The following is a 20,607-nucleotide window of genomic DNA, read 5'->3' as shown; positions in this document are numbered from 1 at the left end:
AACACTCTGGTCTTTTTTGCCCTCTCAAAGCTGAAAAGGCTGGTGAGCATCCACGCACTAGATGACAATGTTCTCAGGTACTGAGTTACACATCTCAAGCCAAGCATGCCTTGTATTGGGGCAGATGAGAAAACAGAGTGAAATTAGGCCTGGACAACAAATATGGATGTAAGATATAACTCTCTCCTTAAAGAATGCCCCATTTTTCAATCAACACCAGAGTTGGCTAAAAATAATAGTAAGTTAACAGAAAATTGAGATATTTTTCATTAAAACTGATCTTTCAACAGGCTTTAACAAAAAGGAAGTAGAGGAAGAATGAAAATAAAAGACATGGAAATGTAATATTAATCATACTCAATTTTTTTGTGTTCTTACTACAATAATAGCATCTCCCTGCCCCATCCACAATTTTCTTTGCAAGATCAAAACCAGACTGGCCCAGCACTTTGCTCCATGTAATTTAGACTTCCACCGAGAAACATAAATAATACTCTCAGTCTCCCTCATACAGTCTACTATTTATCAGCTACAAACACCTTTACTGAGATAAAGTAGGTTTCCAGCTAGATCAAGGGATAACTTACAGCAGTATTTTGAAAACATGTTTGCCCAACTGGGGAGAATTCAGAGCAAAAAGGGAAGTCCTGCAGGATGTGCTGGCTTCTGATAGTCAAAACCTCTGTACTGTTGCATGAAGAACCAAGCCTGAACGAGGAGGAGGAGTGAGGAAAAGGAAATGTACACATACCACGACTTTGCACTCGTACGACACTTTATCTCCGCGGTCCTCTGCAGAGAAACAAGGCATGAATCTTCATCATCCCCATCTACTAGGGATGAAACCGAGGCAGGGGAGAGGGGGATTTCCCAGAGTCTGAAAGGGTATTGGGGGGAAAGCAAAGTTCACACTAAAATGTTTTACTGGTTCTCAGGATTATGCTAATACTACCACCCTTGGGTTTTTTCCCAACAGAAGAGTCCTACCACATAATTGCTTCTCCAACACAGCAAAGGACATTGAACTTGGAATTCAGGGAAACGGGAGGAGGGGGCAGAGCAGGGGAGACAAGCAGAGTTTCAAATCTTTGGTGTGTATTTATAATGTTGCAGAGAAACTGCATTTCAGGACGGAATGATTATTGATTTCTTAATGGATTACTGTTGCACAAATTTACACTCCCTCCCCAAAACATCAATCTTAGGATAATAATTATAAACCTATCACAGTGCGTAGAGCATTCTGACTGAGTAGAAACTTATCGCTATCTGCCGGGAAATGGTCAGTTTTCTACCTCTCCCACACCAACCACATTACAGCATAGCAAGGAGCTACTGAAAAATACATGCTATTATAAAACAAAGTTTGTAATAGCCACAGGACATACCTCCAGTCAACTTTGATTAAACGGACTCTTTTAAACTGCTGCCCTTAAGACAATGCTTGATCCATTAGTGAACAAGTTAATTAGTTATTAGAATCCTTTTATGTTATTTTTATCACAGTAATGAAGCAGCCCCAATATAGAGTGAGACTCCTTAATGGGCAACATACAGTCACAAACCCACACACCCTCACTTTTTCTGCTTACCAGCCTACAGTCAAATGCTTCTGTAGCTAAGTAATTTTTTAGCTTTGCTACAAGCAGCATCACATTGCAAAAATGATTGAATTACCACAAGGACTCCCTTTGACTTCAACAAGTGTCAGACCAAAGAACTGGAGAGGGGGCACTATGAAAATTTCAAATCATTCTAAACCAAAAAACCTCAACACCCTGAAGTTGGTACAAGGTACAGGAATGTGGAAGATTCAAGTCTGGCTCTGTTTAGTGGTTCCCACCCATAACACCACCTATCTTCAGCCCACTGTTTAACTAGAGACATTATATGAGGTTATAGTCCAACTGTGAGCCATGAGCTAAAGGTGACCTGTAAAAGGTCACTGGTTGTGAAGCCAGTGCCTCTGAGCTGCTGGCCGTCTTCCTCTCTGCAAGAGGTGACCACCCTCTGCACTGGGACAACTTGCTGCCTCCTTGACCAACACAATTTACACATTTGTTAGATCCAGGCATCGGCACAGTTCAGCATACCTTTGCCTCTTGCAAAAAACATCAGCACCAGGAGCTCCCACCCCTGCTCAGACAGCACCCTCCCACTGTGTGAGACCATGAAGTAAACTGGAGCAGTGGATCGATCCAGGCTAAAAATACCCTATTTTGTTGTTCAGTTTTTCTTTTTTAGTAAAACTGCTGGCATCGCCACAGAGAACGAGGCACGTTGAACTCTACTTTGAATGCTTGCCTTAGGAAGAGTCATCTCTGCTAGAAGGGCATGTGGAGTACTTGCCAATCATAACATCTTTAAACAGTCCTAACTAATGACAGCCCACACATCCAGTGCCATTAAAATACGTGCAGGTTAAAACCTGGCACACAACAGATTTTCAAGTGCCTGCAGCACTGTTTGACTGCAGTTTGCTCCGGAGCAGAGCTGTAGTTACACCCTGCTCAACACCAGTCCCGCTGTACCCAGTGCTGTGTCTCGCTGTAAGCAGTGGGTAATAGAATAGCTCAAAGAAGCCAAGAGTTAGAATTTAAATGGAAAGACAAGGGACAAATTGACTGTAATGTCTCCTCCCTTACATGCCTAAAACAGTTTCGTATACAAATGCAGCCAGTTGATGTTCCTGCAGAGTAAGCTTGTCACTACCTACAACTTGCTCCCGTTATAGATGCTCCAGAAGTGTGTGGAACTGTCACTACCTACAACTTGCTCCCGTTATAGTGGGCTGCTCCAGAAGTGTGTGGAATTAAGATGGAGAATCTCCCACAAAGTGCAGTGGGCTTTGGTTAAGTTCTAAATGACTTCTGAGGAAGCTCTCCAACTACACAGCACAGGATTAGCACCTAAACTCACATCTCTCTAAGAGGCTACAATTAAATTAGTGCAAAAACGTCTCCCCTTTCTTATAACCTATCATTCCTCCCCTACCCTAGAAATTAGTCTTAGCTGCTCCAGGAGAGTAAGAGCATCTCCAAAAAACATAATCTACTCAACAGGTGGTTAACAAAAAAAGAAAGCAGCCAAAGAAAGAAGCATTCTCCAAGGTACACAGGCCACACAAAATAAAAGCAAGGGGCCCAAAGCGCAACACTTGCCATCAGCTTCAATTAGCAGCGAAGTGGGGTTTGGGAAACAAGGGCCTCTTCAGAGCTGCTATAGGGCAAAGATGAAATCCCAGAATTAAAAACAAAATCCCCACATGCACATTAATATTCAGAGGCAATTACCTTTCAGCTTAAAGTCAGCCAACATGCATCTTACTACAGCAGCTCTTAAAGCAATCTTGTTTACAATTGGAAATGGATTACATTATCTCAGCTCCACCTATCCACATAATGCAGAGCAAACTGTCAAACATAAAACTACAAAATGGTTATTGTAAGGTATCCCCTTCAGCATAAGAATTAATTTGACCTATTTTATTACTAAATTATTACTCCCACACAAATTTTCTATCATAGATATCTATCAGCGCTGACATTTATATTCCAGCGAGGCACTCTCAGATGCATATTTTCTTCTTCTCCATCTCAAAGGTGTATTGAGCAGATTTGATGTAAACAGCCTCCTGCCAAGCTAGTTAAAATCTTTAAACTTTATACATACAATTAGATTGTGACAATAACTGTTTGCTTTAAAAAAGAGCAAGCGAGCAATCTACGCAGCGTTTCACATTCTGAAACAAAATGCTTTGCAAATTAAAGAAATGATTAGTCTAAATTTAAGGAGGACCTACAGATATTTTTACTACAGCTCTGGCAGGTTGTTCCGATTGTCACCAAGAGACATGATTTGACACAATGGCCCTGATTAAGAATGTCCTTAAGTCCTATTAAAGCCAATGGAAGTTAATCATCTGTTTAAGAGCTTTGCTAAATCAGGACCAGAAGAGAAGACATTTCCAAAAAATCTAGGCCTAAACTGAACACACACTAATTAGCTGCACACACCAATTACATGATTATGGATAAAACGCAGTTGTTTAGCATTTACAACAACACACTTTGTGTGGAATCATTTCGAAACAAGGTCCAATTATCATTCTGTAACAGGTCCCACAATGCATTATAACCCACGTATACCATGTTAATTTCAGTTGAAAGAATAGCTTAAAAAGAAAAAAAAAAAAAGAAAAAGTCTTTCCAGTGATATTTGTCCAAACTCTCAAGTGGAGATCTGACCCTTTTGGAGCTTCCCTGTGTTTGCAGTGAGCGTATCTGAGCACTCCAGCTCAGCTCTCTTCTCTTATTGCTACATTTTGCTTACAGAAAATATTCACTCTTGCATTTCAAAATGTAGCATTTGTACTCCATGCCGCCTAACTTTAAGCCCTGCGCTCTGGAAACAAAACAAATTGGCACAGATTTGCATATCCAGGATTACAGATATCAGCAAATTATTTCTAGCAAATTATTGTGCCTACAAACCCGGAGCTGCTAAAGTATAATCGTGAAGGATCACAACCATTTGAACTATTTGACATTAGCCCGGATTGCCAAGTCTCATTTTTATGTCTCTTAGCACTGTATTTACTGTTTTCCCTTAACAGCAAGACTTTCAGGTAAGTGACTACAAGAGTCTCTGCTTTTATTAAATTAAGGAAAAAAGGCATTCCCAACCCCAGAGGTAGCTGAAAAGCCATGCTTCAGTGCAAAACACAGCTCAGAAATGAGAAGGTACATCGAGAATTACATTTATTAAACAAACACACACACACAAAAATAATCTCATGGCATGCAAGGCAATCTTGCGATTTAAAACTTGACTCATGATTGTGAAAGTTTAGAGTTGGCATGCCAACTTGGTGAGCCATCTGCTCACCAACAATTTATAAACGAGACTGCTGCCAAAGCCACCCGATTACTCAGTTCTAATATTAGTGATGTAACTAAAACACGCTCGTAGGGTTTTTCTCCCCGTGAACCAGGAAGCACAAGGAGAAAAAAAACTTGAAAAGTTAAAAATAAAATAGGTAAAATGTATTTATGCTCAATATTCCTTTCAAGTCTGATTAGCAGGAACATTCAAGATCAATTCAATGTTTCAGTTCTGTAATTCCCCCTAAATCAAGTCAGAAGGAAAAAATCAGTAGCGATTACAAATGATGAAACAAGGTGAATCATATATTCTGTATCCAATGTCCATTTCTTTGTCAATGATTCCAACGGCAGTTTGTTAAAATAAAATATGCTATGCTAAAAAAACCCACCACTTCATAATAGCATTTAATATATTTTGACAACAGATAAAAAAAATAAAAATCAACAAATTATGCATACAGGCTAGCAGGTACAACTGCTGATTTTACTACTGATGCTAATTTTACTGTTAGAACTGGGCAATTTGGGATAAAAACACTGTGCTATTTAAACAATTCCTTTCTTATTAAAATTTTGGATTACATACAGCAGTGAAAAACTGCTGGAAGTTAATCTACAGTAAATAATCCTTGGGGCAAAAGATACTGTAATGAAACTGCATGGAAAATTACTCACTCAATCATTTTTAAAACGTTGAGTCACAATTCAGTTCTGTTGGCTTCAAACTCCAGATCTATCTCCATGGCAAGTCAGTAGCAAATCCCAAAGCATAGCCCGTATTCCCAGAGCTCAGACACACGGACGCGCTGCCATAGTAAACCCAGGAGCGTGCAATGCCTTACACTAGCACTTCCACGTAGCATCTTCTTCCCATAGAAGTAAAAAAAACCAGTTTAACTACTGGCTTCAATGTGAGCAGAATTAGGACATTTCTAAGTGCTCTACAGGGGACACTAATAAGACTGAAAACACAGACAATCCTGGTGGTATTAATTAAGAGGACAATGACAGCGATAAGCATCCCGCTTCATTTCAGAACACCTTGCTCTATCATTGCCAAAAGGAGTAGCTTTTAAATTGGCATTTTGAAATTAAACGCATCATCATTACACAATTACCATTCTAATTAGCCTCTTCAACAACAGATCAGCTTTATTTACGATTAATTTTGGTTAATGAGTTAGTTGTAGTTTTATCTGATGGATAATGGATAAGAATTAATAATTGCTTAATCCACACAAAATTTTGTTATTCACATAGTGCACAAAATTTTGACAAATGTTTCTGAATCCTAGCCAACAACCACCAGCACATTTTCACTATCTGAAAGCAGCCAAAGCGCAGCAAATGTTACCATATTACATTATAGTAGATTAAACTGTTTATATATATATAATTAAAATTATTATTATAAACTACAGTCATAATTATAAATCGAAATTTTGCCGCCAGCTAGTAAGGAAGCTTTCCCCCATTCCAAAATACCTGGACAGAACAATTAACTTGGGTCATCTTCTTGATTGTCTACCAAGACCTATTCCATTTATAGTCACACAAGAAAATGATGCAGAGACCCAAGTTGGAGAAGAAATTGTCCTGTCCACATGTCATTTGTCCTGTATATTTCATACCTTTGTCGATGCCCCTCTAATGAACTCTTGCCTGCCTTTGAGGCCTGTTTAAGGTCACAGCCCTAGGTTTTTAGCTAGACATTGGCTTTAAATGGGTTTAAAACCATCATCTGCAGTCGTCACATTGCCACACTCTCTCAAAAATACTTTGCCCTTCCCAAACACGGGGCCGGTTTTCAGACCCAAGCAGTCACCTCACAACAGGAGACACGTCAGAAATTCCTCAAAGGGACTCTCACACACCACTAGTTTCATAAGGGCGTTCAGATGCCACAGCAAAGGCGAGGAAAACATGACAAACTGGGGCACCGAACGACATTCACGTGTTCGAGAAAACAAATGGATGACAGCAATCAGCAGAAGCAAAGCAGAACCGATACCTTAGCATGGTTCTCTTCCAGCACAACTGTCTGTTGCTGGGGTGCTATCAGACCCAACACAAAACTTAAGGATCTCCCCACATACAGTCACTAAGGAACCTTTGATAATTATACTGCAATTATCATTCACATTTCTACAAGGGAAACACTATTTTTACTCTTTTCGTAAGGCATCGTACTCTGTTGCTTAAAGCTATTAAAAAAAAACACCAGGGTTCCACTGCAGAAATGGCTGCAGTTGGGACACAGATAAAGCACCTTGACATGAAGATGAGCAAGTACTTTATAGAGCATCATTATAGATTATTTCCTGGAATGCACTGCAGTTTGCTTTGGTTTTGAATACATATGTGATATATATTTACTATAGCAAAAATCTCACTACTATCGATTTTTCTATAAATTTTTAATGGTTACCAGTCAGAAGCTAAATTTGAGTAACAATAGCACTAATGACATTAAATAAACAAAGCACTTTAAAAGTGTGAGAAATAAGCAAATGCCTCTTTACAGCATTTTAATGCTAAGTAAGACAGCAGCCTGAAACCATGTTACGTGCTGATAGCCTGAGTCATGTCTGGTCTCACAGTTTGACCAGTGAGGTGATTTTGCACAAACATCTAACAAAAAGTAGGTTCTTCGAGCAGCAGACTTAGCAGAGACTGGCTTCCAGCAACTTTTTCCCATGTGTTTGACATTTGAAGAGGGTGGCGCTTAATAGTTTTTCCTTCAGCAGAGACACAATTCACATACCTCTCCTCTTTCTGGCTTCCTAATTTCATGAGACTTGCATGATTCTAATATTTTTCAAGCCTGTACATCTCTATTGTATGTGACCGAAACTCTCTGTAAGTGCCTCCAATTTGTATTTACACACATCACACATGTACAGGCTTGTCATAAGCCAAGGCTGGACACATTTTAATATTTTTTTTTCCAGCTGCCAGCCTTCTCTACTCAGTATTAATTTGGGAGCAGCTGACTGGTGATAACATTTACACTCCATGAACACTCTGGTTTGGGATTCACATAGGAGTGCACGGGATTTTTGAGAAATAAAGAAATTGTGCAACTTACAGAATACAAATTTAGGAGAACTCAAGAATAAGCTTGCAGAGCTGTCATAGTCTGCTAACATCATATACTACTTGAACCTTAAATATACAACTAGCATATAATTCTTCTGAACTCTGAAAAGCTACCTATAATCTGACATTTTGAAGTCACATACACAAATGATGAACCTGACTGCCTCCCACCTATAGGAGCTGAATTCATACTAATATTAATTTCTCTAATTTTTCTCCACCTCTTCATCCTATGATTTTATTCATTTGTATCTTTTCAACTGGCATCCTTTGTGAAGCTCTTAAAGATTTATTGTTGAAAAAGCATGATATAATGAGGAGATATTATTACATTACACTCTAGAAGAATAGATTATCCAAAGGACAATGCTTAACAGTGATGGAGAGAGGCCTGTGTCTTTAAGCCAGAAGAAAAATTTCAAACAGGGGGTTTGGAGTGAAGCTGATACCCCAGGTTGTTCCACACAGCTGCATGGTGATGTATTAAACCCACCCAGGAACCACCTGCTCTGGTAACAAGGTCAAAACAACTGGTAAAGTTGACCCAATTTTGGGAGATTAAACTGTAAAACTATTACACACATCTATGTCTAGGACATGCCTACATCTGAAAGATGATGAGGATTAAAGCACTGAGTGAATTTAAGGTACAACAGCGTATTCTAAAATATTTCTGTACTTGGGCAAACTTTGCACACATGTCAGACCAAGCTCCAGAGATGTAGGGAGAGAGGCCCCTCACCACAATACTACAACATGCAATACAAAGGCCGTACCTAGGAGCAGACAATTAAAAGCAGCATGCAAAACCGCTAATTAATAAGATTTGTTACCCTTCAGGGGCAATTATCCGGACAAGGCAAAATGCACACTATAGGATACCAATTTCTCAAGAAGTAAGATTAAAACCCACCAAAACCAGACCCCGTTTTCTTCTTTTGCCTGAGCCTTCTGCCCTTTGTCACAGACCTGGCTGCTAACCAGAACAAGGTCTTCAATCGACTGCAACTCTTTCCTGGAAACTTTAAAACCATCCATGACTTAAAGAGAATAGCTACTCTTCCCCAAATGAATAGACCTCATACCTCTTCAGTGTAAAAAGACTTGCTGTTTTCATACAGAAAAAGACAACTTGTTTCATTTTCAAAAGAAGGGAATTCACACTATCCTGTTTGCTGCTCTTTGGACAAAAGCAGGTATTTAATTCGCACTGCTAGTGTTTAAAGGACGCACATGTACAGTTACCAAAAATCCTCTCTGTGTTTTATGGCAAGGCCATTACCTAAGAGAGCACATATGCTTGCAGAGGAAATCGTAAAATGTCCGAAGGCTGAGCTGGGGACTAGGAAAGAGTAGGTGTGAATTCTCATACGACTGCACACACGCATTCCCAAATCTAAGAGTAATTATGAGAAAAATTAACATGGCCTTGGGCATACAACAGGCCTCTCCAGCCACCTTTCTGTGTCACTCACCAATACACTTTCATCGACTGAGGGAACACATGTCCCTTGAGAAATACCAAAACATCCCCTTCTTCTGATGGAATTCGGGATTTTTGGAGGCTTAGGGGAATGCAAGGGAAACATGACTAATAAGGAGCTGAGAAGACTCCAGCCTACTATTGAATGTCACAGCATAGATATCTTTAGGATAACACTTGTTTTGTTCAAACGGAGGAACAAAGGGAATAAACAAGAAAATATCCCTCATCGGAAACTCAAGCGTTGTCACATACGTGGTTTAACCGCAAACGCAACACCTCTATTGCAAGCTCTGCCCAGATCTTCCATTAGCTAGAGATGAGATGTGGACTGTCTGATCTCCTCACATAAGAAGAAACTTCATGAGAAAAAAGGTGATGGACAAGACAGGCAGACAAGGTGAATGGATTTTCTGTGCTTCAGTATGTCCTACTGTCTTTGGAAACTAACTGCCTCAGACTTCTACCCCTCAGGACAAAAGACCTGAAATCAGCAACACCAAGATGTGGCTGGGTATTCTGTCCCCACCACACAAACCTTCAAGGTGGAAAGTAGAGTTGAATCCTCAAAAGGCCTTCTCCTGCCCAGGGAAAGGACTTTAATATTCCCACTAGTCTTCCCTTACTGTCTCCCCTACTGCAGTGACTATACCAGTGCCCAGAAGAGCCTCACAGGTGGTACCAATACCTCAGCAGAAAGAGGGGGTGGGAAAAAATAACCCCAGTCTGTGAAGTTTCTCCAGGTAACACGAAGCCATGATAGGGAGAGTGGAGGTAGGTCTGGAGTGAATCAGACTCCTCAGCCCATGCCTTGCATAAAATTCACAGCCTGCTAAAAAGAGGGACCCCTACTTGTTTAGGGAGATGCTGCACTTAAACTCTGCTTTTTCATTCACCACTATCCAGTAGATGCAGTTATTCATCCCCTCTACACCAGGGATGGGAGTACAGTTTGGCCCTAGGACTGACCTCCAGCGACCTACAGGTGTTCCCCCCTTTCCTGAGGGGACATAAGGATCCAACAGGCAATCTCAGCTTCACCAGAGTGTAGACCGAGCACCCTATGACCTCTCTGGACAGGCCAAACAGAGCAGCCAAGAGCAAAAACAGCAGGTACAACCTACAGGGAGCCCACCATCTCTGTCATGCTATGTGTTGGACACATGGTGTTAAAAAAATAAGCACAAAACCTGGAAAGCAGGGTCAAAAATAAGAGGTGTGAAGAAAGCAAAAGTCAGCTAGAAGAAATAAATAGGAGGTTCTAATTCACAGAAGTTTAAATGACCTATCAGAAATGAGGGAGCAGAATCAACCCCACGCTTTTCCAGTAACAGTGCCTGATGTTCTGTGATATGCTCCAGTGTACCACCTGTAGCACCACTTGCAGGTGATCCTGCCAGCCAGGGCTATGCTCATAGCCTGAGCTTCTGCCAGCATCACTCCACCTGTGAGGGATTACAGCTCTTCAAAGCTACTGGCCAACGCTATGGTACCAGCAGAAGCCAGTAATGTAGACTTGGCTCTGGATCAAGGGCACATTTCACTGGGCAGCGTAAATAGGGGTTTGTCCACACACGGACTTGGTAATGCTCAGCTGTATGGGAAGAGTTAAAATGTTGTGGTTGCTCTAATGTAATCACACCCGACCAGGGTGCTTTAGGACTACCACAATTACTCCTGTGCGGAACAGGAAATAAGCTACACCAGTATTAAGGTACTTCTGAACATGTCTCATTATGGGGCTGCAAAAATGAAACATAAAACAATGCCTAAGCAAAGCAGTTATCATAATAAAATTCCTACTTTTGACAATGCCTAACGTGTGCCATCTAAACCTCCATCTTGAATGATCGACAGCTTCTGTGATTCAGAAAAAAGACAAAAGGGGAAAAAAGCATCACAAAAACTTGAAGGGACTCCCCTCAATGACAAGAGTCAGGAGAAAAACTGGGCCTTTAGTCACCTAGCCCAGAGCCACACCTGTCAAGCCTCATTGCTTCTCAGGGATAATCACAGCTTTGCATCCTTTTATTGGGATACAGCAGTCAGCTGGCTGGACCCCAAACAAGCGTTCACTGCTCTAGGCAAGGGACAACATGCCATGGCACAGGTTCTCCACCCAGGCTGGCAACGGGTCTTGTTACTACAGAGAGCCGTGGCACAGCCTTCTCTTACATTTTCTACAGAGCTTCTTCAAGGTGGATCCCCCAAGGACTTTCATTCACTGAAATTACTGAGGAAAAAGTAGAAGAGGGCTATGCCTTCTCCTGGCTAGAATAGCATCGCTCTTTCAAGGTGCCCTCTTGGCACTGGAAGGAGAATGAGCACTAGACAGAGCCAGTGGCCCACAGGAACAGCAAACAGGCCCTCAAACCCACTTCCCAGAAAAAAAAACCCAATTTCAACAGGAGTGGCACCTTCCCCCAGATCAGGGATGGGAAAGACAGAGCCCTCTCTAACAGGTATCTCATCGTCCAGCTGCTATCAAAGCACCGCATTTAAAGGAAGATTAGGATTGCTCTTTTTGTTGGCATGTATGAGAAGGAACTGAAATTCCAGGAGCAAACATTGAAAACTTGCTGACTACAAAGCTAGCAAGAGCACTGAGTGTTGTAACAGGGTGTGTACCAAGGAAAGTTAACTGAACCTGACAGTCCAAGAGAATAACAGAAGCTCCCTAAGAAAGGTGTGTGCTGCAACAAAGCCCTGGCAGATGACCTCTCAAGAGGCTTCCATCAGAATGAATAAAAACCTATTTAATGAGATTAACTGATCATTTTGCTCCACCCTCGTTATAACACTCACCGAGAAAGAGGAATGTTTTTGCAGTCGAGTGTCTGATTCCAGAGGGAATGCCAGAGAGACTGTGACAGAAGATACAAAAAACACACAGGGGAACCCTCCACCATTGGACTGTGAGCTACAGAGAGCAGTTACTTAAACACCTGGTCCTTCCAGCGGCTAATTGCTTTTCACCTACGCACAGACTTTGTATCAGAGGAACTACTTCATGATTTTAACTATACTGGTGTGAAAAACATAAGGTGATATTTATGAAGGTACAACAATCCAAGGTGCATCTCAGCAGGTATTTCATTTCCAGGTAATTTTTTTTTTTTAAGAAGAAAAAAAAAAGAAACCAAAAAAGAGTTACACTATTCTGCAGAGCTTCGGTTTCATACATGTGGACAAAGCCCTAGACCTTAGATTTCTATTCTTTTATTTTTATTGTTTGATTTTTCCTCCTTAAACTTCAAGAAAGCTAAACCCAGTGGCTAAAACTTTCACGAGTATGATTTCCCCAGCAATACTCTGGGAGGCTGAGGTTAGAATACTGAAGCAAAGTCATTGCTTCTATAGGTGTCAAAATAGCTCACTTCGACCAGTTCTCTGCCACACTTTATTGAGCTCACCCCTTATGTCTAAGCTTGTCTTGGCATAGTGCATCTTCACCACCCATCAACCTGTAAAACCACGGGTAGTTCTGTACCGGGCATGACTGTGAAATTCCACAGCTGAGCTCTCTAAACATCAAACTGTTAAGCTGGGAAAGCCAGACACAAAGGACTGGAGGACATCTCAAGTGACCGTCAAAAGTCCACCTCCCTGCACTGAGGCAGGATCAAAGACACCCAGACCAATAGATGTTGCCTACCCTACTCCTTAAACTCCACTGAGAAAAGAGATTCCTCAGCATCTCGAGGTTATCCAGTCCAAGTTTTTAGCACCATATGCAATGTTTCACACTTTCAAAGATATTTGGAAGAACCGGAGACCTGAATCTCCACTTCAGAGCAGTTTGGCTGCCAGAATTCTTCATGCCCCAGTGCACGTGTCAGGGGAGTGACTGCCTCAAAGCACTAATTCAGTTCCCCCCCTGCAGCCCAGCCCAGCCAGCTTCAACCACCCTCCCTAAATAAAAGCCTCCTGCAGAGGCTCAGCCTCCAACACTTCATCCTACTGAAAAAAACGCATAGGGAGCCAAAAAGAATCCCAGTGCAAGGTCCAGCCTCACGTGCCTGGGCCATAGACCCCAGCGATGGCAAGGCTCGTTTGCCACATAGCTGAGGCATGAAGCAACCTCTAATTTTATGCATTTTCACTCCAAAAGGCAGACTGCGCAGTTACGTTTCTTTATCCATACAGATGTGGTGCTGATACAGCTGTGCTACGTGAAACTTTCTGCTCAGGGCAACACAACTGTGACAAAACAGGGCTTGCATGACAATTTAGCATTGAAAAATTAAAGTAATCAAGAAAGATTTGGGTCTTCGAAGTTACCAAAAAAAAAAAAAGAGTGATAGTCCACCCCAATCACTGGAAATATAGTATTGGCTACATTATAATAAGACCTTGCCCGAGTTCTCTTTAAATACTGCTGCTGAAATCACTCAAACTTAATACTGTTGTGCCAACAGTTATCTTGCCAGACAGCACGATCATTCCCCAACACGGAGAAAATGCAGTCGCTTCATTATTTTCAGCAGAGTCAGTTGACGATGATTATTTTCTTAATTAATTATTTCTCATAACTTCATAACAGTTTAAGCTACTATAAACACATCTTGAAAGTTTACCGCAATTTTAATCAGTTTCGAACATCAGATGTTGAGTTTGATATTTATGATTGTTCTGACTGTTTCATTTAATGGCTCCTTTTGTCTATGAAAGCAAAGATAAGAAAGTTATCTAGGACATGCACTGTAAAGTCTCTAATTTTAGAGGAAATTTCCTCTGTCACTGACTATCAGATACTAATAGTTGCTGTTCCTATTTTCCATATAATACCAGGCAAGTGGTCTTAGAGAAGCATCCTTCATCCTGTACAAAGTAGTCATAGAGTAAACTAACCAAACAACTGTGTTTCCAAAGGGGACATTCTTTTAAGTCCATTTTAACTTACAGGGAAAAAAGTAATATAGCTCTCAAATAACTACAGTAAGAACTCAGCATGGTATTATGAGGAGGAGACTGGGAATTATTTCTTTTTAAAGCCTCTTTTATAAGGATTCCCCACCAGACTGTAATTACCATGTCAGTTCCTATTCTGAGGTTCCTGATCAGTTACAGCCCAATTCAACATTCACCAAAGGCAACAAGACGGGCTCCCTTGAACTCGGTGGGGTCTAGAGGAAGGCTTAGGGCCACGCAGGGAACTCTCTAGTACTGACACGAAGTTAATTGAGCAGGTCTTTGACGCCCAGCTCTGCGTGTCAGCCCTTGGAAGAGTCTTCCTACCAAAGATCAGAAGAAAATCTGGACTTCCAGATTTGGGGCTATGTAAATGTAACATCTGTACTCAGTAGGTATAGCGCTAATTTGTCTTTTGCTGTAGAGGAAAGTGAGATGATCTATCAACCTATTCAGTTTGACTGTTTACATGTATCTTAAATCTTTGCTTACATAAAACTACAATAAAGTATTTTAGAACAGAGCATCTGCCAACATATATACAGTATTCTGCTAAAGGCAGATACATACCATAAGGTACATGTAAGATCATTAGTTAGCTATGACAGGCGATTTACTGTGATTTATCTTTCAGGATCATCTCATTCACAAGGAAAATTGAGCGTAAGCTCCATCCATAACCTATACAGCCCATCTAGATACTTGAAAATGATAATAAGTTAAAGGATGCAGCAGATAACTCTCCAACACAAGCCAAAGTATTTAACCCGAAAGCTTTTGGAATAGAACCTGAAAATATCAGTAGCCCAGCCAGAACTCCTACTAGCACGGATTGCCAGGGGCTAATGAACATAGAAAACTCTTTACCTAGCACATAATTTCACTGTTGCTGCGAGAGCACTGCTCGGTTGTTTCAGTACAGATCCAAGAAATTTCCTTCTTATGGTTTTGTCTCTGTTTGAGCCAGACACAAATTAAGGCTAAATTAAGCGCTGTGGTTCAAAACAATTCAATGGAACGCAAGAACAAAGGTCAGAACTTAGATTTCTACCCTGCAGGTGCATATCCTGAGCACGCAGCTAAATGGGGCCATCCACCTTCTGGGGAGGACTGGCAACAAAATCAGGAGCGAAACATTTGGGGTCTGATCAACATACTACCTCCTTCGTTAGCAAAGCCTACCCAGGCAGAATGACATGCCCTGGGTTTCACTAGAGCATCAGGCCAACAGTAGATCAGTCTTCAGTGACTCCACCAGAAATTAAAACCATACCGAAATACAATGCAGCTACTTCCTCCACTTGCAACAATGGATCAATCCATTGGGAGCTACCAAATTCATACAAAATATTTTGAACAGCTATTCTTCCTTACTCTCCCACCTCTACCGCTCCTAAAAAAAATATTAAAAAAAAAAAGAAGAAAAAAAGAAACCTAAAAAAGGGGTTGTGAGCCCCCGGGTTACTGAACCTTTAAAAGGATTTCCTGTACCCCATGAAACAGGTGGAAAGCTCTAAAGCACAGCCTGGTGATTTAGTCTACACATGCCAGATTCAAGATTTGGCCAAAAACCTTAAATGAACCAACGTAACAGCTGCCACAAAAGCCGACAACCTCTAATCAATACCTTCCATGTTTAAGACAGAACAAACCGCCTTTCTGCAAACATTCTTATGCCTGCAAAGAGTAAATAAATTACAATGAATTTAAGAGGACTGAGTTTTGCTTGGCTTAAGAAACCCAGGCAGAGCCCCTAATTTTTCAACAGCGGCACATGCTTAACACAGAGCAGCACCAATGAAAGCAATTAAGACACCTGTGAGAGACCAAAAAACACATCTAAAAAATGAGATATTCACCAAGGCTGCAGATACACATGTGTTGCAAGAATTAACGAAGCTTAAAGATCATTGAAAATGTTAACACAATGAGCATGAGAATATTGAACGTATTAAAGTATTTTTGCATGACTTCATCCTAGATCTTTTTATTCCCTAATTTGACTTTGGTTTTTAGTCTAGATTATAAAGAAGATTTAAAACGGGGAGCTTTTTTTCCCCTTTCCAATGAAGGCTTCCCATTAATAAAAAGGAAACAAAGAAAATGAAGAAAGTGAGTAGTAAAACTTTTACAACATAATAAAATACATCAGAATCCCAGTGTAGCAGGATTGGAATTGTCTAAAGATGCTGAATTATGATCGGTTGTCATATAAAGTTCAGTCCAGAGTATTAGCAATCATATTCTCTAGCAACATGTATATAATTGGGAGATCTTCATAATAACCCTCAGTTTTAAAGGCTCATAAAAACTGTGTTTTACTTGTAATTTGCAGGAGGAAAGAAGAATTCTTAAAGGAAAGTAACATCTTTTTCTCAGTAAGAAAGACTCCGAAGGCAATACACTGTGTATTTTAAAGCAAGCAACCCTAAAAGCCCTCTCTTTCTTTCACCGTTTTCAGCAGGGTATAATACAAATACTAGGTTTAAAAAGATAAATATGGAACTATAGTACACACACTAGAAAGAAAACTAGTATCACATAGAGAGGAACCCCCTGAAAGCATATTGGAAGCAAAGCATGTTACCTTATTTTCAGATACTAGGGCAGAGGTACTTTAAGGTAAATATCTTGATGTAACATTGTAACCAACAGTAAAAGAAGCCATGGCACTCACACACAGGAAAGAAAGGATGTTGGTTTTACAAATGTGTGTAAACTACATTTATTCACCTCCAAAATAGAGTATGAACATAATTATAAAAATATTATCAGCATGTGACACTCTCAGCAGACTCCTCAATATCTACATTTTCTCAATTTCTCCCCTGACATTCTAAAACAAAATCCTTTCAGTTTGTTAGAGAGTCAGCTACCGAGTACCATAAACTTCCAATTACCCCAGCCACTTTTGGACTTGCCAAGGCAAAGCTAGGGTAATGAATAGGATGCTGAAGTTTCTATATGAAATAATAAAATACAACCTATCATAAAATCCAGACACTTTAACTTCATAACTTTTGCCAGAGTAAAGCTTTTTTGTAAATAAAATGTGTTTGTTTTCAAATAAAGCTACTTCAAGCTGTTTTGGGAAGCACAGTAAGTAATAGTAATAATAACAACAACAATTTCCATTTGGATTTCAAAACCTGATGAAACAAAACCAGCACATGTCAAACCTAGTGTTTTCCTACCTGGAACAGGTAAGGACCAGCTCTCAAATGCCACCTTAGGATAGTTCAGACTAGCAATCCCGTTCATGTTTAGATGAGACACCAGCATGAACAAGAAAAAAAAAAAAAGGAAAAAAAAAATTATCTACCCTATCCTTTCTCTTCTTTTATTAGCAACTCCTACAGCAATGCTTAAGACCCAGTAAGCAACCTCAAGACCCGGAGGACCAGACTAACCCAAAGGCGCTGCTAGAGAGAAAGAGGTTTAAGAGGTGACTTACTGCTTGCCATGTGACTGGGGGAGGTATGCTGCCCATTGGGTGTGCTGGAGGTGAGGTCAATGGCCATGCCGGAGTGCTCCCTTTCGGGCGAAAGCTCATTGTCACCTGCTTTCACAAAACAAGTCCCCCGTAAGTTTCCATCCCCTTCTTCAGCAGGGCAACACAACAATTAAAAAAGTAGGGCTCGCTCACTCCCTTCGGCCCTGCCCTTCCCTCCTTTACCAGCCGGGTCTTTCAGAGCCTGTAAAAACTGGACTCTCAGTGGCCACAAGTAATTGTTTGACTGACTGATTTTAACAGCCCCCTCAAACCTACTGCCACCGGTCTTCTTTGCACACACCTGTGACAAATCTTGCCTCAGCTGGGATTACTTTTCCATTAGCAGAGGCTGAGAATTGGGGCTGGGCAGAAGACTTGAAGTAGCACTTTACCATACAGACCTTCCCCCCAAAAGGCTCTCGGTAAACTGACAGTTAAAACAAAGCACTGAAACTAAAACATTTTGCCGTGACACAGAAAACAGGAGAAATGCACAGTGAAAAGCATAAAAAGTTTTTGGCTGCAATCTGAATTTCTGTAGATGAGCTCTCTCTCATTTGCAAAGTTCATTCATCCTCAGTAAATATTTAAACCTAGAGCTACTCACCCATGCACTCATCCCCATGCATTTTTCAGTCATACACAAAGTTTATATTTAAACACTATTAATTCAGCATCATCTCAAAGCAAAGACCATACACAAGGAAGCTAAAGTTTCAGGCACCTGCATTATAGAAAGGGCGGTGGGAAAAGGAAACTAATTCAGAATAATCAAATGAAATGACTACTTACATGTTATATATCCATCAGCAGCCTCTGCTTCCATAGTCAAAGTGCAGTGCTGCAAGGCAGAAAAGTACACCCTCAAAGATGCCTGTCAGTATCAACCATTAAATGATTAAACTTACTTAAAGCCCTAAGTAGTTGCCCATTTTACTGCTGTTGCAACCATTGCCTAGAGAAACACAAGTGTACTGCATGTGCTCATTTGCAAAGCACTGAAACTCTTCCTGCAAATTATCTGAGTAGAGAAATTCAGCTGCCTCCTGGGCAGGCAGCACTGGGATCATCTTGGTCTGACTGTACCCCTCTCTGTCCCCCACTCGCATTTTCACCCGATCTGAGAGTTTTTTTCCTCCCTGACTTTCCACTTGTTTTGTTCAAGCCAGGATGGTAACGCTTTATCAATTATCAACTCTCACAGCCAGAACAGACTTTGAGGAGATGGATACAATTAACAATTGCTCTTTTCACACACGCGCTCCAAGAGACTCCATCCTGATCTAAACAAAATAAAGCCCTCCCGCACCCGTTCCCCTTCCAGAGAGTTATTGCAACTCTTTGTCTCACACCACTGAACGTGCACACACACACACCTGTACACGCACCTGTTCACTCTAACCCTATTTATCTGCCACAGCATGGGGCCGAACGTCACACTTAATACTCTCAGATCATGCATTTTGTGGCGTGAAGCAATCTTAAAGTTTCTGGAAGCACTTTGCTGACACAGAACAAGCTATTACTTTCCAGAAACCCAAGTAACTGTATAGAATGACACCCCCTAGCTATCATTTGATATATATTGAGGGAAAAAAAAAAAAAAAAAGGAGAGAGAGATGGATCAATAATCATAACTATGTTCTTTTAAGTGGAAAAGTTAAGAATCTGACATGACCAGAGGAGAATTTTATTTCCTCTCTCCCTCCACGGCCTCTTTTTTGCCTTTAGTTTCAAAACTCTCACTGCACCAGGCAGCTAAATTATTCACAATGAGCCATTTCTGTATTGATCGCCAAGTATATTTAGCCCTGGCTCCTGGAATTTCTCCATTACTTACTGGAAAACAGGCAGCTTCACTTCTTGTCTCCAAAACCACTTCCCTCCCCCTCTCTTAACCTGCTTTCCTCCCCCTCCTCTCCCCCATGCCTTTCCCCCCAATAAATAAATACTTTTCTCTGCTCTCTTCTTTGGTATAAAGCAGATCAAATTCCCAAGGCATTCAGCACGTAACACTTAAATTTCAACCTGCCCAGCTGCTACCAAACTCTCTTCAATTACTGATTTTCACATGACTCTTAAAAAAAGAAATCTCCGAAAAAAAAGTTTTCAAAACAGGTAAGCCGCTTCCTCAAGCCCTTCAAAATTACCTTATCTTCCCCCTAGTCCAGGTAGGCAGGCACACACTGAGAAAAAGAAAGAAACATCAGAAGCAACAGGGAAGGATCATCCCAGCCAATGAAGTGGAAGGAAAGAAAGGGGAGGAAGGGAGGAGGAAGAGAAAGGAAGACAAAAAGAAACACAGAAACATCCATAACTGAAATTAAAACACGGTTTGATTTTTATTTTTTATTTCTTGCCGGGAGGGAGGAGGACAAAGAGGAGGGGGGGAAAGAAAAAGTTTGGTAACCGTTTTTAGGCTGGTGATGGCAAATCCCAGCTTGCTAAGCCTCCCTTCTCCACAACGAATGGAGAGAGAGAGAGTTTTGCTCGGGCTGAAGACACAGCAGAACGGGGAAAGTTTAAAAATTATTTTTTAAAAAGAGGGGAAGAGAGGGAAAAGGAGGGGGGGAGGAAGAAGGGAGAGAAACCCGCCCCCGGCACTTACAGGTGGGGCATTCGGAGCCGGGGAGCCGGGCAGCCCCGGGGATGAGCCGGCGGGGAAAGGCGCTCAGGAATGGCACATACTTTGAAGGAAGATGAAGAACAAAACGAAAAAAAAAGAAAAGGGGGGG

The 20,607-nt window shown here is 41.0% G+C and overlaps 1 protein-coding gene across 3 annotated transcripts in view; it reads right to left on the bottom strand.

Annotated features, from left to right (window-relative positions):
* Positions 1-20,099, bottom strand: part of IKZF2 (IKAROS family zinc finger 2) — a 111,463-nt gene extending 91,364 nt beyond the window's left edge. For 2 of the 3 annotated variants that reach the window (XM_014951958.1, XM_014951960.1), the window contains exons 1-3: positions 20,023-20,099; positions 18,665-18,713; positions 17,834-17,941 (exon numbers count right to left, since the gene is read on the bottom strand). In XM_014951958.1, coding sequence (XP_014807444.1) covers positions 17,834-17,941; positions 18,665-18,698 — 142 coding nt within the window. In that variant the 5' untranslated portion in view covers positions 18,699-18,713; positions 20,023-20,099. Of the gene's footprint in view, positions 1-17,833; positions 17,942-18,664; positions 18,736-20,022 lie in introns of those variants that run through there. The other variant, XM_014951959.1, reaches the window with a different exon arrangement.
* Between the last annotated feature and the right edge of the window lie 508 nt (positions 20,100-20,607).

This window comes from Calidris pugnax, unplaced genomic scaffold (genome assembly GCF_001431845.1).
Source record: "Calidris pugnax isolate Ruff unplaced genomic scaffold, ASM143184v1 scaffold179, whole genome shotgun sequence".
Classification (NCBI taxonomy): Eukaryota; Metazoa; Chordata; class Aves; order Charadriiformes; family Scolopacidae; genus Calidris; species Calidris pugnax.
This window is presented reverse-complemented; position numbering and strand designations above follow the sequence as displayed.